At 37.3% G+C, this 19,544-nt stretch overlaps 1 protein-coding gene across 1 annotated transcript in view; it reads left to right on the forward strand.

The window, feature by feature from the left end:
* The first annotated feature begins 9,304 nt into the window (after window positions 1–9,304).
* Window positions 9,305–19,544, forward strand: part of LOC124176608 (low-density lipoprotein receptor-related protein 4) — a 28,812-nt gene continuing 18,572 nt past the window's right edge. The window contains exon 1 of the mRNA XM_046558133.1: window positions 9,305–9,910. Coding sequence (XP_046414089.1) covers window positions 9,528–9,910 — 383 coding nt within the window. The 5' untranslated portion in view covers window positions 9,305–9,527. The remainder of the gene's footprint in view (window positions 9,911–19,544) is intronic.

Here is a 19,544-nt window from a genome sequence, read left to right on the forward strand (position 1 = left end):
CGAGGTTCGACCTTTATCAATATTAACGTACACGGTGTCCTGTTTTGCAAGGATTCATTCTTCGATCTTCGATGATACGATAACTGTAGAAATATAGTACAATATTTCATTGCCTCTTTGTTGCACACGATTCTTTATATAACAAGAGTTGCGCCTCGTGTCACGAAGCATGAAATTGAGGTTAGGGTCGCTTCATGTTAGATTTTTTATTGCGACTGCGCATGCGCGGAGAACAGAACAGACCTCTTTCAACTCCTAGGACTTGGAAATGATCTTTATTATACTCCGCGCATGCGCCCTCGTGACTTACTCTACCATTGCTGAAACGGTTACTTTACGTACCGAACGCAAGCATGAAAAAAAGGTGCAAAATATGCTCGCGTTGGTATGAAAGTTATCAGCTACCGTTGAAGGAAAAATTGATCAGCGTTAAAAAAATAAGTAAAGTCGGTTTATTTATTTATTTTTTTTTCTCTTTATGGAATAACGTGTCTTATCTATGATTCTTCTTCAGGTTATGATAAGCCGATTTCACCAAGCTTAAAAATATACAAGTTCCGTTCCTACTTTCAGATATCATAAGAAACAACGAATTTTCGATGAATTTTTCGATCATTTATGTCCAAAATCTGTGTGAAAATTTCGAAATCCAAAATAATGGATAGAGCGTGGTGAATCAAGATTCAAAACGTTTAGTAATTGGGTTGGAAATTTTTATTTCCTGTTTGCAATCCATCATTTGTGATCTTTACATTTAACACCGAATAACGCAATTTTGATTCGATGTTTATAATCACCGAATTCGAAAACTTTTTTTAACCAGTTTTAATTACAATTGAAGGTTGTGAGACTGATTTCGACGTATTGTCATGAGGTTATATCTGCAATCTGAAACGTCGCACTGCTGAGACTTGCGGAAAAGGAATTATGAAAAAACTCCAAAAATCTTGGAACCTCAAGTTTCACGGAATTACAATAAATTTCTGAACTTTCTCCCGTGGAAATCGTTTCATAAATTTGAATTCAATTTGAAAGCCGTATTCGTAATGAATCTCCTAATACTATACGAAATTGGGTCAAGCTTTAAAAATGACTCCTACTAAAAATTATTTTCTTTATTCAAATAATCGAATCAGCATGACTTCCGGTTCATAATCGGATGAACCTGGGTTAAAAACGAATCCACAAAGCCCACGAAGTATGATTCCGGAAACTTACCATCGCCGCGAAATTTACGAGGCACGTCGTTTTATTGTTAGAGAAATTTTACAAACGTCTCGTAAAAATGAAGCATATCTCGTCCGACGTTGAAACGTATTTCCGCCTTTGGATTATGGCTATTTTTCGAAATATCTGTAATGGAAGACCCTCTGTAACATTATTATATACAAGGCAAGCGGAAATCCAGGGAAAATGGAAAAGCGCCAGAGATTGAAAGGCAATCGAGACATCTCGGCGGTAATATAAGGTCAGAACGGAGGTCAACCCACCCTACTCGAGCCGTTTGCGAGACTCGGGCTCTCCCGTGACGTCACGGGACGGTGTCAGTGGGTCAAAACCCAGATGCTCAACCCTGATTGGCCGGAGCGAGTTTTGTAGTCTTTTTTTATACCGAATATCGAGCCAAATGGCGGGTCTGACTCAGAAAAAAGTTGAGTTTTCTCAAAATTGGACAAATTTTTGGATTGCCATATACTATAGTTGAATGAATTTTTATTCCGTTACAAACAATATCAAGTTTACCCTAATTGCATGTTAATGAATCGATTTTTTGTTTCAGTAATGTTACTCACAATTAACTTTATAATTTATATATATAATATATACGTTCTATCGGAGTATTTTCTAAAACGAACAAATTCGGTTACTTGAATCTGACTAAATATAGATCATATTTTTTCTATGGACTAAATCTTCTTTGTGTACGGAAAAATTAAAACATATTTTTGATTCGACGATTGAACGAAGGGATTTGAAAGAAATATTTTTTTATAATCAATAACTTTATTCTTCTTTGGCCTTAATTCTTTTTTGTGCATGCTGCAGATGCGATTCATCAACCCGAGTTCCGGCATTTCATTAAGCTTCTGACTCTCCGATTACCGCCTCGTTTCAATTTTATAATTTATTCATTTTATGCAGTATAAGTTGCACCACACGCTAATTACCATATAATGCATGTAGCTAATGCTGCGGGCTAGGTTTATCGGTTCACAGCGCGAAATACCGCAGTCAAGAAATAATCGGAACGCTGATAAAATTTTCATTTTGCATAATAGTTTAAAACGATCTGCAGAGAACATTCTACGAAGATGTATATTTTCAGTGAAATTTCATAAGTTTTCACTCGATTGACGTTAAATCAGTTATTTCCAAATAATTTTATGATTTTTTAATATCATCTTTGGCTTCGTTCCGATTTTATTTGCCTTCAAATATTCCAGCCAATTTTCCATTTTTTATTAATTGATAAAAAAAAAACACGAATAACAAAATACGACCGAAAAAATTACCAGTGTTGCCTTAATATTTTTTCAATTACTTTTTCGTTTTTTCACTACCCTCTGTGGCTGTATTCTGTTTTCATCTGCGTTAAAATGTTTAAGCCAATTTTCGATTTTCTTGCTAGTTAGAAAAAAAAACCGATGAAATTGATAAAAAGAAATGTATCGTAACATTTTGACAGCGAAGCGCATACCAATGTGATATAACTTCAATATTTCGTTTTAAGAAAACCGCTACAGTTATTGAAGAAATGTAAATTCGATAAAACACAATTTCAAAATGTGACTCTACACATTCATTCGATTGCGATCTCCATCGTTCATCGCGAAAAACGTTTTTCACATTTCGTTGGCACAGATGATTGAAACAAGAAGCTTTTGTACCATTTAAACACGAATTTTAAGGCTTCCGAGTAACTAACTATGTACATCTAACTTATAGATCTACTATTTATTGATTCATTTTTTCCAGATGAAAATGATCAGAAAACCATTTTTCACGGTAACAATGCAGGCATCTGCGATCCGTCGGCAAAAGATCTTCAAGTAATATTAAACGCTGGTGAATTATACGGTCGGTAATACAGGCCTGTATTAAATTTGTATTATCGGACTGATTCGAGAGAATTTCGTCTCTACTCCGATGTAGAGAGACGACACATTTCGGAATTTGTTAATTAAAATAAGTATTAATTAAGAAGAATAAGTTGATGTTAAAGCTTCATGAATAAATCCAATTCAAAACGTATTTTACCGAAAACATATTCTCTAAATTGTTTAAAATCTTTGCAGTGATTTTATAAAACTCATTATCCGCTGTGATTTTTTTGTCTTCTCAAAATTCAAAAAATCTGAAAATTATCAGCGTAATAAAGGTATTCAGATTCAACTAGAGATAACATCAAGCTGTTATCGAATTTGTGGGACAAGACAACCTCTTAATATTGATCATGAAAAGTGAAATTTGCACGATGAGAGAAATTCAGAAGCACATTGATAACGATTCGATTCACCACGATCAAAAGTTAATTCATAGCTGTAAAACGCGTCCGGGTATTTACGAAATTTGGGTTCCATTATCTCAATGCAGGGACTTGTGACCCGGTTTAATACTGCGTCGGGTTTTCCTGAGCTTCTAATCCTCTGGTTTGACAGAGTAATAACCGATAGCAGCGGATAACGACGAAGTGAGAAGAAACTGATTTATACTCTCGGATATATTTAGACGTAATCTGACATCGAAAAAGAAGAAGCTCCACGCTTCTTGACGGCCATTTACACCGACAATATCTCTTCATCTGCGAGGATTCCTTTCACTGCTTTTGCGTTTTGGCCAAAAAGCATCAGCACCACAAATTATGAAATCGAAATTTCGATGTACTTCGATGATCAATGGTATAATGGATAGAGGTGAAATAAACTCGATCCACATCACTATAATTTACTGTAACAAGAGTTTTAAGTCGTGAATTTCAACTAATAGTAAGTTCTCGATAATAATTAACGTTTTTGGAAAAATCACGGTCTGTTTTAATTCCCAAGATATTCTATGTCTTCCAGAGGTCGCCTAATTCTCATTGCAAAATTGCGTGTTCGCGTGATGCTTCGGACCGATGCTCGACCAGCCATTCCTTAAATACTTTTTGTATTATCTCTGATTTATATCCCATTTCCAAGACACCGCGAGCAGTTCGAGTCACCAAAATTTATGCCCGTAATGGAGAATAATATCATGGGAGTGTATCTTTCACATAGAAAAATGATCCTATCATTCGGTAAACGAGAACGTTGAATTCTTCAGTTACAGGTATAAGCTGAACAATTTATAGACACAAATAATTAGCATTTTCAATGAAAAAGTCATACATCTGCAGATTAACAAAATTTGTATACTTACACTGAGAAAAATTTCATCTGTTACAGTAACTAGAAAAATTCAGTAAAACAGGTATCTTTAAAAAAAACTGTTTGAATATTGTTGGAATTACGAAAAACGAGGTACGCTTAACCATTTTGCGCTGTTGTCGGTCCTTTTTTGGTAATTGCAACGCAAAATCAGTTTCTGAGGTTTACTCTACTCTTTTAGTTAAACAAGGCTTTAACGTCAATTTATTCTTGCACAAGCATAAAATTTTAATGAGAAAGAATAGCAACGGATACTAGACTTTCCGGTAACAGCTAGAAAACTGATTTTCATGTTGTAACTAGAACTATATTTTTCGATTGTGGTAAAAAATGAAAATAGTTAAGGACTGAGCGGTAACCGAAACTAAAAATTTCTCTCAGTGTATGCAAGCGATAATTCTCTAATTTTGCCATCGAGTTTTGTATCGGTAGGCTGAATTCGGAAAAAAAGATGTATTGCAGCCGATGATTAAGAACCAAAGCGATCAGTAATTACCTTGATTTGAGTAGCAAATTTTTCCTCGACGGATGAAAAATTGCGTTTCTCCGAGAAATAATTACATTGTGAAGATCGAATCTGCGCTTTTGTCATTAGTCAAAATTCATACCAGTTTCCTTGATTGGCGAGCCGAGAGCTTAGCGAGATGCTGATAATAATCATCCGTCAGTCAGTCCCCCGCGGGCTTTTAACCGGTCTACTAATGAATAATTCACCGGAAAAATATATCTATTCCCGCATCGCGTCCAGACAAGACAATGGACCGCTGGAGTCTAGGCTCTTGATCGTTTTCTGCCGCATCTCTCTCGCTGCAGTCTCGCCGAGAGCGGCGTGGATCCACAATGGAATCGAGATATCGGAGAGATTATATCCCTGTGAGATCTTCCTTTTGCGTGGCAGCTTGTACAGCCGGACTCCTACGCGTCCAGGCTACCGACGCATCCGCTAGAATTTAAGGATCACACATGCGAGTCCCGAGATAAGGTAAAAGTTATAAATATGCAAAGGAGAGAGGGGTAAAATTTAAGAGGAGAATTAAAAAAGTTTACAGCCTCTCTTAATTCTTCTCCTTAATTGGCTATTGAATAGCGAAAATGAAATAGAGGGAGTTTTATATCGCAGAAAGAATCTCGCCTCGATAAGGTAAAATTGTGTAAATTTAATCACACACTTTTACACAAATACTCGTACTTTGAGTTCTCATCAAATTATTATATTTCTAAGCTAGGAAGTATTCCTTTAAAAACGCAAAATTAGAAAATACTGGAATTATGCACAACTGCTGAGATATATCGATGCTTGATCGTTTGAAATCGTTTCGAAATAGTTTGAAGTATAGTTAGATTCGTTTTATTTAATTCTACGATGGAATATTTTCAACAAATTCACTAAAACAGGTGTTGAGTTTTTTCTCAGTAGTCAATTCGATATTCACATTTTTTTAAATCAAAGTCAACACATCGCTCATGCATCGGCAATGTTTTCAAATTATACTAACGATGCCGAAATGATATAAAAAGCGTTTTGGCGAATTTGTATAGAAAACAGTCTTCTGAATAAAAATTAAATTCTGTAGAGAGAAAGCGAATCACTTCACCGAATTACTAATCATTTTGAAACGAAACATTGATGTACAAGCTCTTCTTCATGATTTCGGTATTCTCTATTTCTGCAATTCCGAAGAGATAGATCTCAGATCTACAGATCTGAGAATCGTCGGATTGTGACTTGAGTTTTGCAGTACACAGTGGAAAGTTTACTCAATATAACTGACATCAATTTCGTGAACAAAGAATAAGAGAAAGAAATTAAAAGAACATAACTGTGGCCTTACGATTAACCAAAGAGCTAAGTATAAATTCATTCGAGAGCAAGATCAGTAATATAATTCAAGAAAGTTAGTCAAATGACACTTTTTTGGCATTACAAGGGAAAAAATGAAGCAATTTTACAATAGTATTGTATGTGTTTGAAATTAATAATAACTGGAATCTCCTACTTAAGAATGTCTCGGTTTTAATTCCTTTTCTTTTTTACATATTGAACTGCACATGATACGACATAGGTACAAAGCATTGTAAATTTTTATAGCTAATTTCAAACTATCATATCTCCTACTATAATAGTGAATATACATACAAAGAGAGTTCCGGATACGGATTCATCACGTTAAAAGGTTTGAGTCTCGGGTGAAATGTCGGTAATTGTCGGTAGTAGGAATCTTTATCCAGAAATCTCCTTATAAATCTACATATAATTCTTTCGAAATTTTCTCTCTTCCTTTTTTCTTTGTACTTGATTCATGCCCCAGCAGCTGAACGTATAACCGCGCGTTGCATGAGAAATATAGGCGAGCTGCACTTTGAACCCGCGTCTTTGTGAGCATGTTCGGTAAATTTAGCTCCTGTCTGCGAGCGAGGTGCTTGCATTGAGACATGTGTGTATACCTTGTTGCGAAATATCGTTGTAATAGCAAGCAACAGCAGCGGCAGCAACAGCAGTTCGTATCTCTGGTGAACGGGGGATAAATAATCAATTTGCTGAGCGCAATCAAGCCGGCAATCTCTCAGCCGCGGCGACAAAGCAGTTCGCTGAAATCACGCATATATCGCCACGTCGGGAAAGTTCACGTATATATCACCAGGGCTGGCTAATATTTCGAACAATGATTTAATTTTCCACGTGGATTCTGATTCTAAAGAATTATTTTCGCTCGTATTTTAGACAAAAAAAATCTAAGCCTCACTTATCACTTCACGACGATATCTGAATTCAATTACATCGAATTGTTTGTTCATTTGATTGGAGATTCTCAGGGTTGAATATCGTGGAACTAGTTTTAAACACGTCGAGATTGTGATAAAATCAAGCTATCGTCTGCCAATGTAACAATGCAACCGTACAGTCAGGTATATCAAAAATATTATTCGGATATTCCGACACAATATGTATCGAAGTTTTTGTCTTTTCGAAACAATTTTAAAACCGTGACAAAATTTTGACGATACTTCAGAAACTTGTTTAAGAATAAAGATGCGGCAAACTTTTGATCATTCACTTGAAATTGAAACAGTTGTACGTAATCAGTTTAGAAAATTTCTGGGAAGTAAGAAATATTGTTTTACTTTAATTTTATTACAGTATTCTAAAACTCCACAGATTACCTGAGAGCGATTACACAAATCGCAATAATTTCATTATTTTTATTGGATTTTCTGCAAGTTTCGTTTCAAACATGATTATATGTATAAACAATTCTTGTTTTTCTACATCCGTGAAAGCGTTTTAACCAGCCCTGCAGTTGCTCTGTGCGTCGCGAAGTTCGACAAAGAGAATGTAGGAGAACCTCTATCTGCCTCCTTGGGCCTGACTAACATTCCGACATACGCAGACTTGATAAAGAACGACCAACTACAACCAGACCATGTATATATAGTCCCCGCTCCGCGATTCTTATATTCTGCACATATGAAGTATGTAAATCTTGTGCATTCGGGAACAGTATTTTTCTGCACAATTTGCGCACAACTTTTCTTACTTCCGTCAAAGACTTTTTATAAAGAATTTTTCAAAGACTTAATGTAAATGTCTAATGTTCCAGACAGATTTTCAAAATTTATTTCACGATTTAACCCGTTTCATTGCTTAATTTTTTTTTTTCACGCGTGATATTTTAAAGTATCGAGAATCAACTCATTCCCTGACTTTTGATTCGAATATAATTGCTGAAAGTGAATCAAATGACACCAAATTGATACAAAATCACATAAGGATGCAGAATTTTTGTGAGCTTCATATGATTCGAATTTACTCTATTCCATGGAAATTTCCGAAGGATAGACCGTATATTAAGTTGGTTCTGTACTGCTGATACTCCACCTAAAAATGATTAAATTTATCGAGGCCTAAAAGATGTTTTTCTTATTCGTTGGAACACGATGTATCTCGTCGCGAAGATCAGCCCAAAGATATAAAATAATTTAAATGATGTTCCGCCCATTTCCTCTTCGATCCTAACCGACAATAGATTCCACCCACCTACATCTGACCTCTAGCCATTTTTTCCCCGTTTCATTCCGCCAATCTTTAGAGAAGTAAACAAAGAAAAATATACACACAATCACACACATGTAGAAAGACAGCTGAAACTCCAGAGCGAAACGACAAGTCGAGCCGAATTGGTCCAAAGAACGATTCACACTTGGGTGGATTTTATCAGGGTCGTTATTTAAAAGCAGGTAAAAATCGGAGTTTCTGAGGCCGGAGGAAACAGCAATGAGCCTTTAACCACACCCGAAACAAAGTTCCATAATTTCATTCGGATAATTTTATCCCATGCTACCGAGCGATTGAAATTTGGCAGACTCTGAGAAAATTATTAGGCACGAAATACAATTTTTGCCATTTTTTTTCAAGGGTGATCAAGAAACTAGTAAAATTCAAAACACTCGTCTTCATTAAATTCAAAACATTGTCTTCATAATATTTGTAGGTGCAAAAATCACAACCAAAAAATCTGCAAAAATTGCAAAAATTGTAGATTGTTTGCGTTGTTATTTTTCTACTTAGAAAAATTACGAAGATAATGAAGATGAGTGTTTTGAAGTTTCGCACGTTTCTTGATCACCGGCCAACAAAATTGCAATAATTGTGTTTCACACCTAAAAAATTTAATTTTTTCTAACGCCTTTATATGATTTACGGAAGTGCAGTGCCGTGAAAATTTGCACGCTGCAATCGCGGCGTTTAGCAGAAGGTTTCGAGGGGGGCTCGCATTGCACACAGAGGCTGGATTGTGGACCGCGTAGATCCGTGTGGGGGAATTCTGTAGTCGGAGAAGGGGTGCGACTCGTCTGGAGGGGACCGCGATCCACGTGGTGACCGAGTCCAGGCGACGGTGAGTCTCAGTCTCTGTTTCACCGTCGTGAGATTTTCTACCAGAGGTAACCGGTAACCCTCGGATTTGCGGTACAAGATTCGACGACCTCACCATCAGGAGAAAAGACAGTTGCAGAAACCGGAAATTGCCGCGTTCACCACGCGGAGCGGAAATGCGGTGACGACGCCTCGAGTCTCTCAGCCTTCGTAAACGCGAAATAGGAAGAATAGAATTTAGCGAGATGAAGGAGATCGCGGTCTTCCGTCTTTTCGTCGTAGTCATCGGGGCCTCAGTCGCGGTTGCCGTCTATCAGGAGCCTCAGGGGCCTGATTCTAATCGGTTCCCAGAAGTGGGCCAGCCCCGCTGGCCTTCCCTTGCCTTCCGGCACGCTTCGCGGCCCCAGCATCACCCCCGTGAGTCCCAAACCGCGAGGAAGTGGCGCGCTGGAATTAACGACCCCGATCAGGCGGGGCCTCAGCGACTTGTGGCCCTCGCTTCTGCGGAGTTTGCTGGAACTCGGGCCGTCGCTTATGGGGAGTTCGATCATCATCGTCCGGCCCATCAGCAGAGGAACCCTTTTGCCCAGGGGAACCAGCAGCCTGGATACACCAGGCACCATTCTGGGTGAGTGAAATTGGGCCCGATTTCCATTTCGTTTTTCGATTCGGTGATCTTGAACGTAAATCCAGTTTCAAACCTTTATAGACTGGGTCGCAATGAAATTACCCCCCTAGAATGCAAAACAACTCGTAGATTGAAAAGGAGATTTCAAAAATACCGTCGCCATATTCATTTCCACACTCTTCTTATCCGCGAAATTTGAGTCTTAAAAGTGCTAGTAACACGTCTAGGCTCACTTCAGAGGACTACACAGGTTTTATTATTCGAAGGGTTTTCGACAACGTTAGAAATTTATTGGTGATAATTGAGCCCATTGGTCCCTAAAAGCACATGGTGTTTTGAATCACGTGACCGATTTAAGAGTGTTCACGAGGTTTGATCACGATTCAAAATTTTTTGTGATATAACGTATACGGTGTTAGGAAATCTGGTCAGCCAGGATAGATGAATTATCGTATGAATTAATAGTCGAGTAATTCGGAAAATATAACCTCAAAACTCGTCTCGTAGCGAAATGAATAGACTAAAAATCTGTACGATATTTATTTATACTTTCTGAAAATAGAAAAACTCCAAACTCATTCCAGGTTTTCAACGAAGTATCTTGAATACTGTTAAATCAATAACGTAACTATGTGCTCGAAAAACTTTAGAGACGATTCTCAGAAGATGTTTCTTTTTTATTTACGGAAAAAATAAATGAAGTTATATTTTGAGAAGACGCAGGAGTGAATTTCTTGCGAGGATATTCGGAAGTTGCTCGTTGTGTATTTACATTTAGAATTTAGAATTTACTGGCGATTTCGTAAGAAATCACTTAAGTTAGGTCGAACGAAATATTTATGATCTGAAATTAGCTGGAATTTCTTTCAATTATTCAGTAGGAAGTTCGAATAACGTTTGAAATTATTCGAAGTAAGTTGCGATCGGAAAATGCAAGAAAATCAAAGTCATTATCCTTTTAAGCATCGGAATTAAGTTGTAATCGTCAAAAAGGCTCACCAATAACACGTGATATTAACTTGAATTTTTGTAAATCAACATAGAGAAAAGTTTTAAATAATGTGACATAATTGCTTTGAAGGCATCGGAAGGATTTCCAATGTAGTACAAAATCATCCGGCACAAGCTGGGCGATCAGCAAAATCTGTTTGAAATCGTTTGATATTACGCAGAAAAAAATTAAAATCGCTGACGATCGACTTAATATTCGAATTGGTACGTAATTACGTGAATAGTTGACCTTCGATTCCTCCAATTTGTCGTTGTTTATATTTGAAAATAAAACCATTTTATCGTAAATTGCACAATAATATATAAACTCAATATCAAGTTTATCGAAAAATCATGAACAGAAAAATTGCAAAACGGCGGTTGCGCTGCTGAACAAAAGCCAACGAACACTTGCAAGAATAAACAGTTTTTCTGATTTTGCGTTTATATTACTATGTTATTCTCTAAATCCAGTAACACCAAACAGTTTTAATTTAGCTGTATTAAGGGGGAAAGTTACAGTTTGGACGGTCTAAAATCATATCAATTTTTAGGCATTTTTTTTAAAGAAAATGAAAACACCGAGAGCAATTTGAGTTAGAGGGCTTTATTGTTTGTAGTTTCAAGAACATTTTAGAATTTTTGTTGTCTAAATTAATAACAAAACAGCGGCATGGTGCATATAATTAGCAAAATTAATAAACAATGATCCAGACGTTGTCAAAGGGTGGGGGGGTAACGACACCTGTACCATTGTTTATTCAAATTTAAATGTTGTTTCGTCCCAATTTGTAGGTATCGTTTGTTGTTACATGCTGAATCTTCCACGTTGAGTAAAAAATACACCGTATCATGTGAGTCATTGCAATGTCAGTCTATTCTCACGGCTGAACCGAGATAAAAATACCGTTTCTCAATAACGATTTATCGTACTTTGTAAACATACAAAGTGTTTTTACCAGGGCATTCAACACAGACGTTAGCAACATTATTATATATGGTTGCTCATATCTTTGTCAGTAATTTTTTATACGTTTGGATAATTAACAATGTAGTCTTGCGAAGTTGCTACTGTACGATAATTGAAGAAGAAAATTGCAAAAAGGCTGCAAGTGCCATTTGAAAAAAAAAAAGAACAAAATGATATAACTATCTCGGAAATAAATTATTCCTTCAATTCTCACGATTTTTTTTTTTTAATCAATTTGTTGATAACAATAATAATTAGCCTATTAGTATACTATTAAAAATAGCAAAAAAATATATTGAAAACTTCTCTAAATACACAAAGAAAAAAAAAAAAATGACTATAAAGGGTTAAGAACTAATAATTGAGGATTTTAAACTATTGTCAAATATCTCCCGAGGACTTGTACGGGAACATAATTATATTCGTCGAGTTGCTTTATTCCTTACGACTTTTTCCCTTCTTATTTCCGGCGACAATATTCCGAAGCGTGTCCCCTTTCTCACGCGGGGGAAATGGTTTTATAACAGGGAGAACATTCCGCAGATCAAGATACACGCACCCTGTGGCATCCTTTTCTCACGCGGTGGATCACATGGCGGTTTAAGCTACAGCGATGGCCGTCGCAGCCGCGGCAAAAGCCTCGGTGAAAAAATGAGAAATAACAAAAATAAATAAACATAAAGAAACGCCCGACTTATACCTACGCGTGAGGATGAGAAGGCCTCGGGGTTCGAGAAACAACCTCGAGTCAGCGAGTCTCGTTACTGTTGAGTCTCTGCTGCGTTTGTCGAACGGGTTGGGGCTAGAAATGTCCAAGGATCAAGGAACAGGAAGGTTGCGATCCCGAGTTTTCAGATACGCGAAAATTTATTTCAATTTCAAATTACGAAATTTCGAACGGTCGAAAAGTGGAAAGGGAAAATATGTATTGCTACAAAGCCAAAGTTGAGAAGAATCTTTCGAGAATAATTTCGGTTTGATAGACTTAAATTTCAGTCAGTTGATACACGGATGGTAAAAGACTGCATTTCACTGCAACGGAAAAAAAAATTTTCGGTAGTATAGTCGAGCTGGCTGTTTAATTTGGCAAAGTCCGTTGCTTGAATTTGGAAAATTCTAGCATTTGCAAAAAACTTTTCCTCCTGTCTCTATGCCAACACCAAAACTTTCTATTTTAAGCACGTGAATAATATAGATTTTCGAGTTTTTGAAAGTTCAACATCACAACCCTGGCATTTTCTCATCTTTCTCCATTTTTATCTCCACGTTGAAAACTTGAATTGTTTCCCGAACAAAATAGATGTTCGCGGTTTGAAAAATGATATAACTCGACTCTTCTATTTTCTAATCTTTCTTGATGACACGAATGAAATATATTTTCTCTTTTTCGAAAACTAAACGTCGCGTATATTTCATTTGCTTATTCCTTCTTCACTTTCACCTCCACGCTAAAACTTGCAATATTTTCTCACGAATGAGACAGATTATTGAATTTTTGAAAATTTCGTAAAACGACCTTTCCATTATCTAATCCTTCTTCACTTTCACCCCACGCTAAAGACTCGTGCAATTATTTTCGCGAAAATATGTAACATCGCGTTTGTGAAATTTTCAACAATTGTCACTTTCGATATCGATTTTTTCTACGTTTTCACCTCACTCGGCAAGATCGAGTTCGCGGGTTCGTTCCTCGTTTCGTTCTTGGCTCTCGCTGACGCCGGTCGAGTTACCCAGGTACATTATAGAGCGGCCGGTGAGGAATAAAGAGGAATAAAAGAAACGGTGAAAAATGGCACACACTCGCACACACGTGGAGCAAACCTGTCCTTTGCCAGGTATCAACGAAGGCGCTGCCTGCCCTTCTCCAGACTCCTCGTGGGGACCTTTTTGCAATTTCTGGCCTCCTACGAAACCTCAATTGCTGGGAAAAAGTGAGAAAAAAACACTCGAGATCCAATTTTTCAACGGCTTAATTTTATTTTTCCAATCGTTGGAGGGAATCGTTGCTAGTCTAAATCCAAAATTTCGCCCGCCATCTTCATCGATTACGTCTTATTTTCGCAAGCTTTCAAAAGGGTGAAATGATCCTACCTCAGAAAGGCGAAAGCAGAAACGAGTTATTGAAAAAATTGTACAGAACCGGAACGCGAAATTCTAGCCGCAAATAAAGCCCGCAGGGAACGCGTGCCAGGCTTTCAGGATAAACATAACATCGGAGAACGTTGAACCTGGACTCTGGATCCATGGGTATATTATAAGGATCCACGAGGCAACATCTTACCAGAAAATTTGGCAAGTTACTGTTGAATGGAAATGCAGATATTTCGGAGAAGAGAAGTTTCAAAATGCAGAATTTTCGAGGACACGAAAATGTGTGTCATAGAATTTAACAAACGGCCTTAGAAATTCCCGTTCTCACTCTGCAGGCTTCAAGTTCGTAGAGAAAACAAAATTCGAATTTCAAAATACAAATTCAGATTCGTGATTAACGATTTTAAAGCCCTCGGATACCATATTACATGCAAATTCGACGATTTTTTGTATTTTAAACCACTGTAACGGATCCACCGTTACAAATTTTGGGAGTTTGACCTCGGATTCGTTATCGGTGAACCAAAAAATCTTTGCTTACCAATTTCTATCAAAATTGGTACATGTAAAAAAAATGTTGAGCATTTTGGGTCGCCATTTTGTATTTCATTATCTGACTTCAGATCCGTGATCAGCCACTCAACAAATCAACGGGTGCCAAGTTTGATTAAAATCAAAATACTTTTATTTATTTTTTTCAGCTTACCGAGTACGTGTATTATAAATTTAGCAATTCTGATCTTAAATCCGTGACTAGCGACCCAAAAAACCTCACTGTACCAACTTTCATTCAAATCCATTAATCCCTTCTCAAGATATCATCATTTTTTTGTTTGATTTTTTGGAATTTGGTTATTCAAATAATTGAAAAAGTACCGAACCGATCAGAGCTAAAATTTAATCAGTTCTAAGTTTGAAAAAGCCGCGCTGATTGACACGAAAATCATCGAAATCCGGCAACTCGTTTTCAAGATATCGTCGGATAAAAAAGTTACTATAACTTTCTTTTTTCTCTGTGAACAGAGAAACGGGAAGTTAAAAATTTCGGAGGTTGAAGTATAGAAAAGTAAATATGCAGAAAGGTGAGAGTATAAGACGAATAGATACGTTTATTGTTAGCATAAATTTTCTATTCTCCATAGGCGAGGAGATTTTATTATTTTATATTACAAGATGATTCACAATTTCAGTTTATTACCAACAACAAGATACTTTATCCCGATTTTCTACGAATCGAACAGTCGATCCGTTCACAAAAAAATGGCTTATGAATTATAACAGGAATAAAATTGCATATACGTTATAAAAATTTCCCGAATCCCAGCCTACACCTCTGTAATTTACATGCAAATTTCGATTGTTCAATTTCTTTTGTTACTTGCCTTAATCTCTATCACATACTTAAATTTATCACTCTCATACATTCAGTTTTCATTATAAATATACCGTCATACTTTATCACTCTCGTTCTCAGCGAGTCGCCACTGTGTCTTGAAGACGCGTTGTTTTCATATGAAAAGAGCATGTGGAAGACGGAGTTAACACAGGTCGTCGACAGACGTGAGTCAACAGTCGTTCTGGAGATTAAACTCGATTCCGACAGTGAAACAATAATTTTATTCTCTGTTTTCCTCCTCGTATCTCGGATTCGGTATATCTTCATACCGTATACGCAATAAAGGTGAATGGGACAAAGCGAAGCTGAACTTCGTCACGCTATCCTGTTACAACCGCTTTGATATATCGATTCATTCCGTCCTTTATCCGCCTATATTTATACACGTATGTAAGATGCTGCATGCACAAAGAGCCTTCAGCGGCACCAAATAAGGAGAATATCTTATTACAAGTGGATTCGTGAATTCGTGAAGATCCGCGTGCAGAACCGAGAGAAACGATCTCTCGACTGTGCATGAGAATCGGAAAAGAGTCACCGGAAATCGTACAAATCCTAGAAACCAATCAACGTGTAAATAAACGAACAAGTAGATCGCACGATCCGAGTTTTTTCACCGTGTCGCGTAGAATATCAGCCGAATCGAAATGCTTGGTAATTGAATGTAAGAGGCATTTCACGCAAGGTGAACCGGTTTTTAACCTGTGGTCAATAAATTTGATGCTCGTACCGTAGAATCATCCTCCATCTGCTTCTTATCGCGCTGAAAGCCTCTGAAGAACGCGGATGTAACCGACAATGTAAATGAAGACATGTACCAAAAACTGATAATTTTCAAACAACGAATGAGAATGGTATTTGAAAAAGTTCAATGGCTGAATTTTGGCTGAGGTTTAGAAAAAGCTTCGAGTCGGACTGACAAGGAACGCCCTGTACAGGACGAGTCTCTAATTGAACAGGTCGGGGTAAACAGTTGACCGAAATATAATTCAGAGGAACTCGAGTCGTTAAACGGAAGACTTGGCCTCGGGCAGTTGGAGGAATGCCGATCCGTGATTCACGGCGCGGGTAAATCCATTAGCTGCAACTTTTGTAAGCGGTGTACGGCCAGAGTGAAGAGGTTGGAAAACCTTGGTCGATAAAACTCGGAATGGGTACATCATCTTCGAACCGAAGCCCGCACTCAAGCCTCCAGAGTGTCTCGCTCTTTTGCTTCCAGGACTCGATCCTTCGGTTCAAAGGACAACGGCGGACCATGAGGACGTCCCTTTTGAAGTGGATCATTGCGTTAGAAAATGCCATGAAGAGGAATGGATGAGGATAGTCATAAATAGTGTGTTTAGTTTGGAAGTAGCTTCATTCTATTTTCCTTGAAACCAAACAAACTCGCTGTCGATAAAGAGAAAAAATCTTTCGGAAAGATAATTCATTATCACGATTCGATCGAGTTTGAAATTTATTGGATTCGCCATATTGGATCTGCTGTCTTGAGTTTTTGAAATTCTACGTCAGATTTGTAATCAGTAACCCCGAAAATCAATACACAGAGTTTTTTGACCGGATATGATTAAATTTGAAATTTTCGTCCGCAATATTGGATCCGCGATCTTGAATTTTTGAAACCTGATATCAGATTCGTAATCAACGACTCCAAAAACCTTGTAATACTATCTTGTTACAAAAGTTGACTGAGTAAAATAATGTGCGACTCAAAGGGTTAAAAACATTTGTGTATGAATTTTCAACTTAACTTAAAGATGAAATTTTATGCAAAATTTAATTTCGAGTCAAGGCGTACAATTTTTCAACCGCTTGAATTACGGATTCCGATAAATGGGTACTTTCATAGTGAATGTAATTCAGCGACATCCTTCTTTGAAAATTTCTTTCCTGCTTTTCGCAACAAGTTTTTCAGGTAAAAGTAAAAAACCACACATTTTGCTGACGGACGAAACATCCTGAAAATTTATCTCAAACTTTTGCGGTAGAAAAAAATCTGAAAACACGATTTTCAAATCTTCAATAAAATTCAAAGCCCTTTTGTCATCAATTGTGAGTCACGAAAATTACTGCATACTGTACATTGAGCCGTTCCGGAAGCGTGGAAAACGTTCATAGCTTGCAGTTACTGCGTGTACGGCAAGGAAGAAGCGTATAAACTAACCGTGAAACAAGTTTCCTTCTTCCTCATTTGATATTTATAACTATTCGATGGCAAGGTGCAATCACCACGGTATGCATGACGGTATCCACTTCGTACCAAGTTACGGGCAAGGTCGCGTCTTCGCTCAATAATTCACTCGGGAAAAATTGCGACCCGCTACCATCCGATGTACCGTTATGTTATTTTTTCTTTTTATTTTTCTTTTTTTTTTTTTTTTTTTTTATCAGTCGTTATAATACACCGCGTATGTATTTTATCGAGAACAAGTTGCTGCTCCCACGTAACAAGCGGCTTTTTAAAAAGTGTTTATTAACTTTGCCTTTTACATTTCGGATCTATTCCGTGACGAAGAAGAAGAAAAAACTAACGCATCTCTCAGCGGTTGTAATAAGGCGCAAGAAATTCTAACTCATCGAGGAATGTGCCTTTTTTTTTTTTTTTTTACCGCACAGTGTATCAAATATTTGTCGGTATGTTGCTGATTTCCCTGGCACGGTGGAAAAGTATGCAACGGCTGACTGTAAGAGATGGAAATAGTCTTCCAGGAACGAAGGCGACGTTTACACAAGACAGAGAAATTGAGAAAGGAAATCGAAAGCAACGGGCGAAAATCACCGGCTGTTTCATGAATCACGCAATAATTTATGTATTTACGTTTGTAGGCACGCACACACCGCGGTGTGTATTCGGAGCAAATACTAGCTAATTACAAGCAACCGATTATTCACTTTGTTGAATTATATCGCACTGAATGGGCATTGGCAAAATTTAACGAAACATTTTCTGATCGGCTTACCGTTTGGGGTCTGAAATTTACACTGGCGAACTCACAGACTAAATATAGCATTTGATTTAGCTTATTTTAACCCGAAACTTGTTCAGTGTACGAAATGGGGTTTGAATAAAGTTGACCGACAGCCGAAATTTTATCACGATGATATTTACTAGGCGTTATTGGAAAAGTGTGAAAAGTTTAAGCGTCGTTCTACAATTTTTTCACCAGCAATTTCTATCCTTACTCACTGAATAAAATTTCACTTGTTACGGTAACTAGAAAAATTGAGTAAAACAGGTATCGTTAAAATATCCGTTTGAATATTGTTGGAATTACGAAAAACGAGGCACGCCTAACCATTTTGCATTATTGTCGATTCTTTTTTGGTAATTGCAACGCAAAATCAGTTTCTGAAGTTCACTCTACTTTTTTAGTTAAACAAGGCTTCAACGTCAATTTGTTGTTACGCGAGCATTAAATTTTCGCAACGGTTACAGGAAAATCTAGCAACAGTGATCGTAATGAGAAAGAATAGTAACGGATACCAGACTTTCTGGTAACAGCTAGAAAACTAATTTTCATTTTCTTTCTAGAACTATATTTTTCGATCTCGGTGAAAAATGAAAATAGTTAAGGGCTGAGCGGTAACCGGAACTAAACATCTCTCTCAGTCCTGTAATTTGAAATTTCACAAGTGTAAGGTTATTTCTGTTAGTCATTTCGCACGAATGCGTTACCAACATATCGTTTTGCTTACTCGATTGTTCCCTCGTTCGCCAAGAGAGCTTTAATTTTTTATTCCCGGGGTTAAGTTACGGCTCATAACCACGTCTGGAGCTTTTGCGACTTTGTTACCCGACTCTGCTTGGTGGGAATTTTTTCACATACTCCCACATTGTAATTCGGACTTGGTTTTATTATTACCCAGCATTTTGCAGTCGTAATCTCTCTTTCCACTCGGTCAATCTCGCTTCTGCGACATTCGTTCTCAAGGGCGGCTCATAACGAAAGCGTTGAAGGTTAAAAAGAGGCGCAGTTCAATAATTTATTGCCATTATTATTCTGTCAGGTTATACGGTTGAAAATCCATATTTTTTTGCTACTCTTCCTACGCGATGGTCATACGTTGAGTGTTTATTTAATCGCATTTTTAAACCACAATAATTTTTCATGGAACGCAAGAAACAGGAGACTAAAATTATAAACAAGAGCTTGATTACAGATTATTCGTTTCAAACTACTTTTGAA

The sequence above is a fragment of the Neodiprion fabricii genome, chromosome 2 (assembly GCF_021155785.1).
Source record: "Neodiprion fabricii isolate iyNeoFabr1 chromosome 2, iyNeoFabr1.1, whole genome shotgun sequence".
Taxonomy (NCBI): Eukaryota; Metazoa; Arthropoda; class Insecta; order Hymenoptera; family Diprionidae; genus Neodiprion; species Neodiprion fabricii.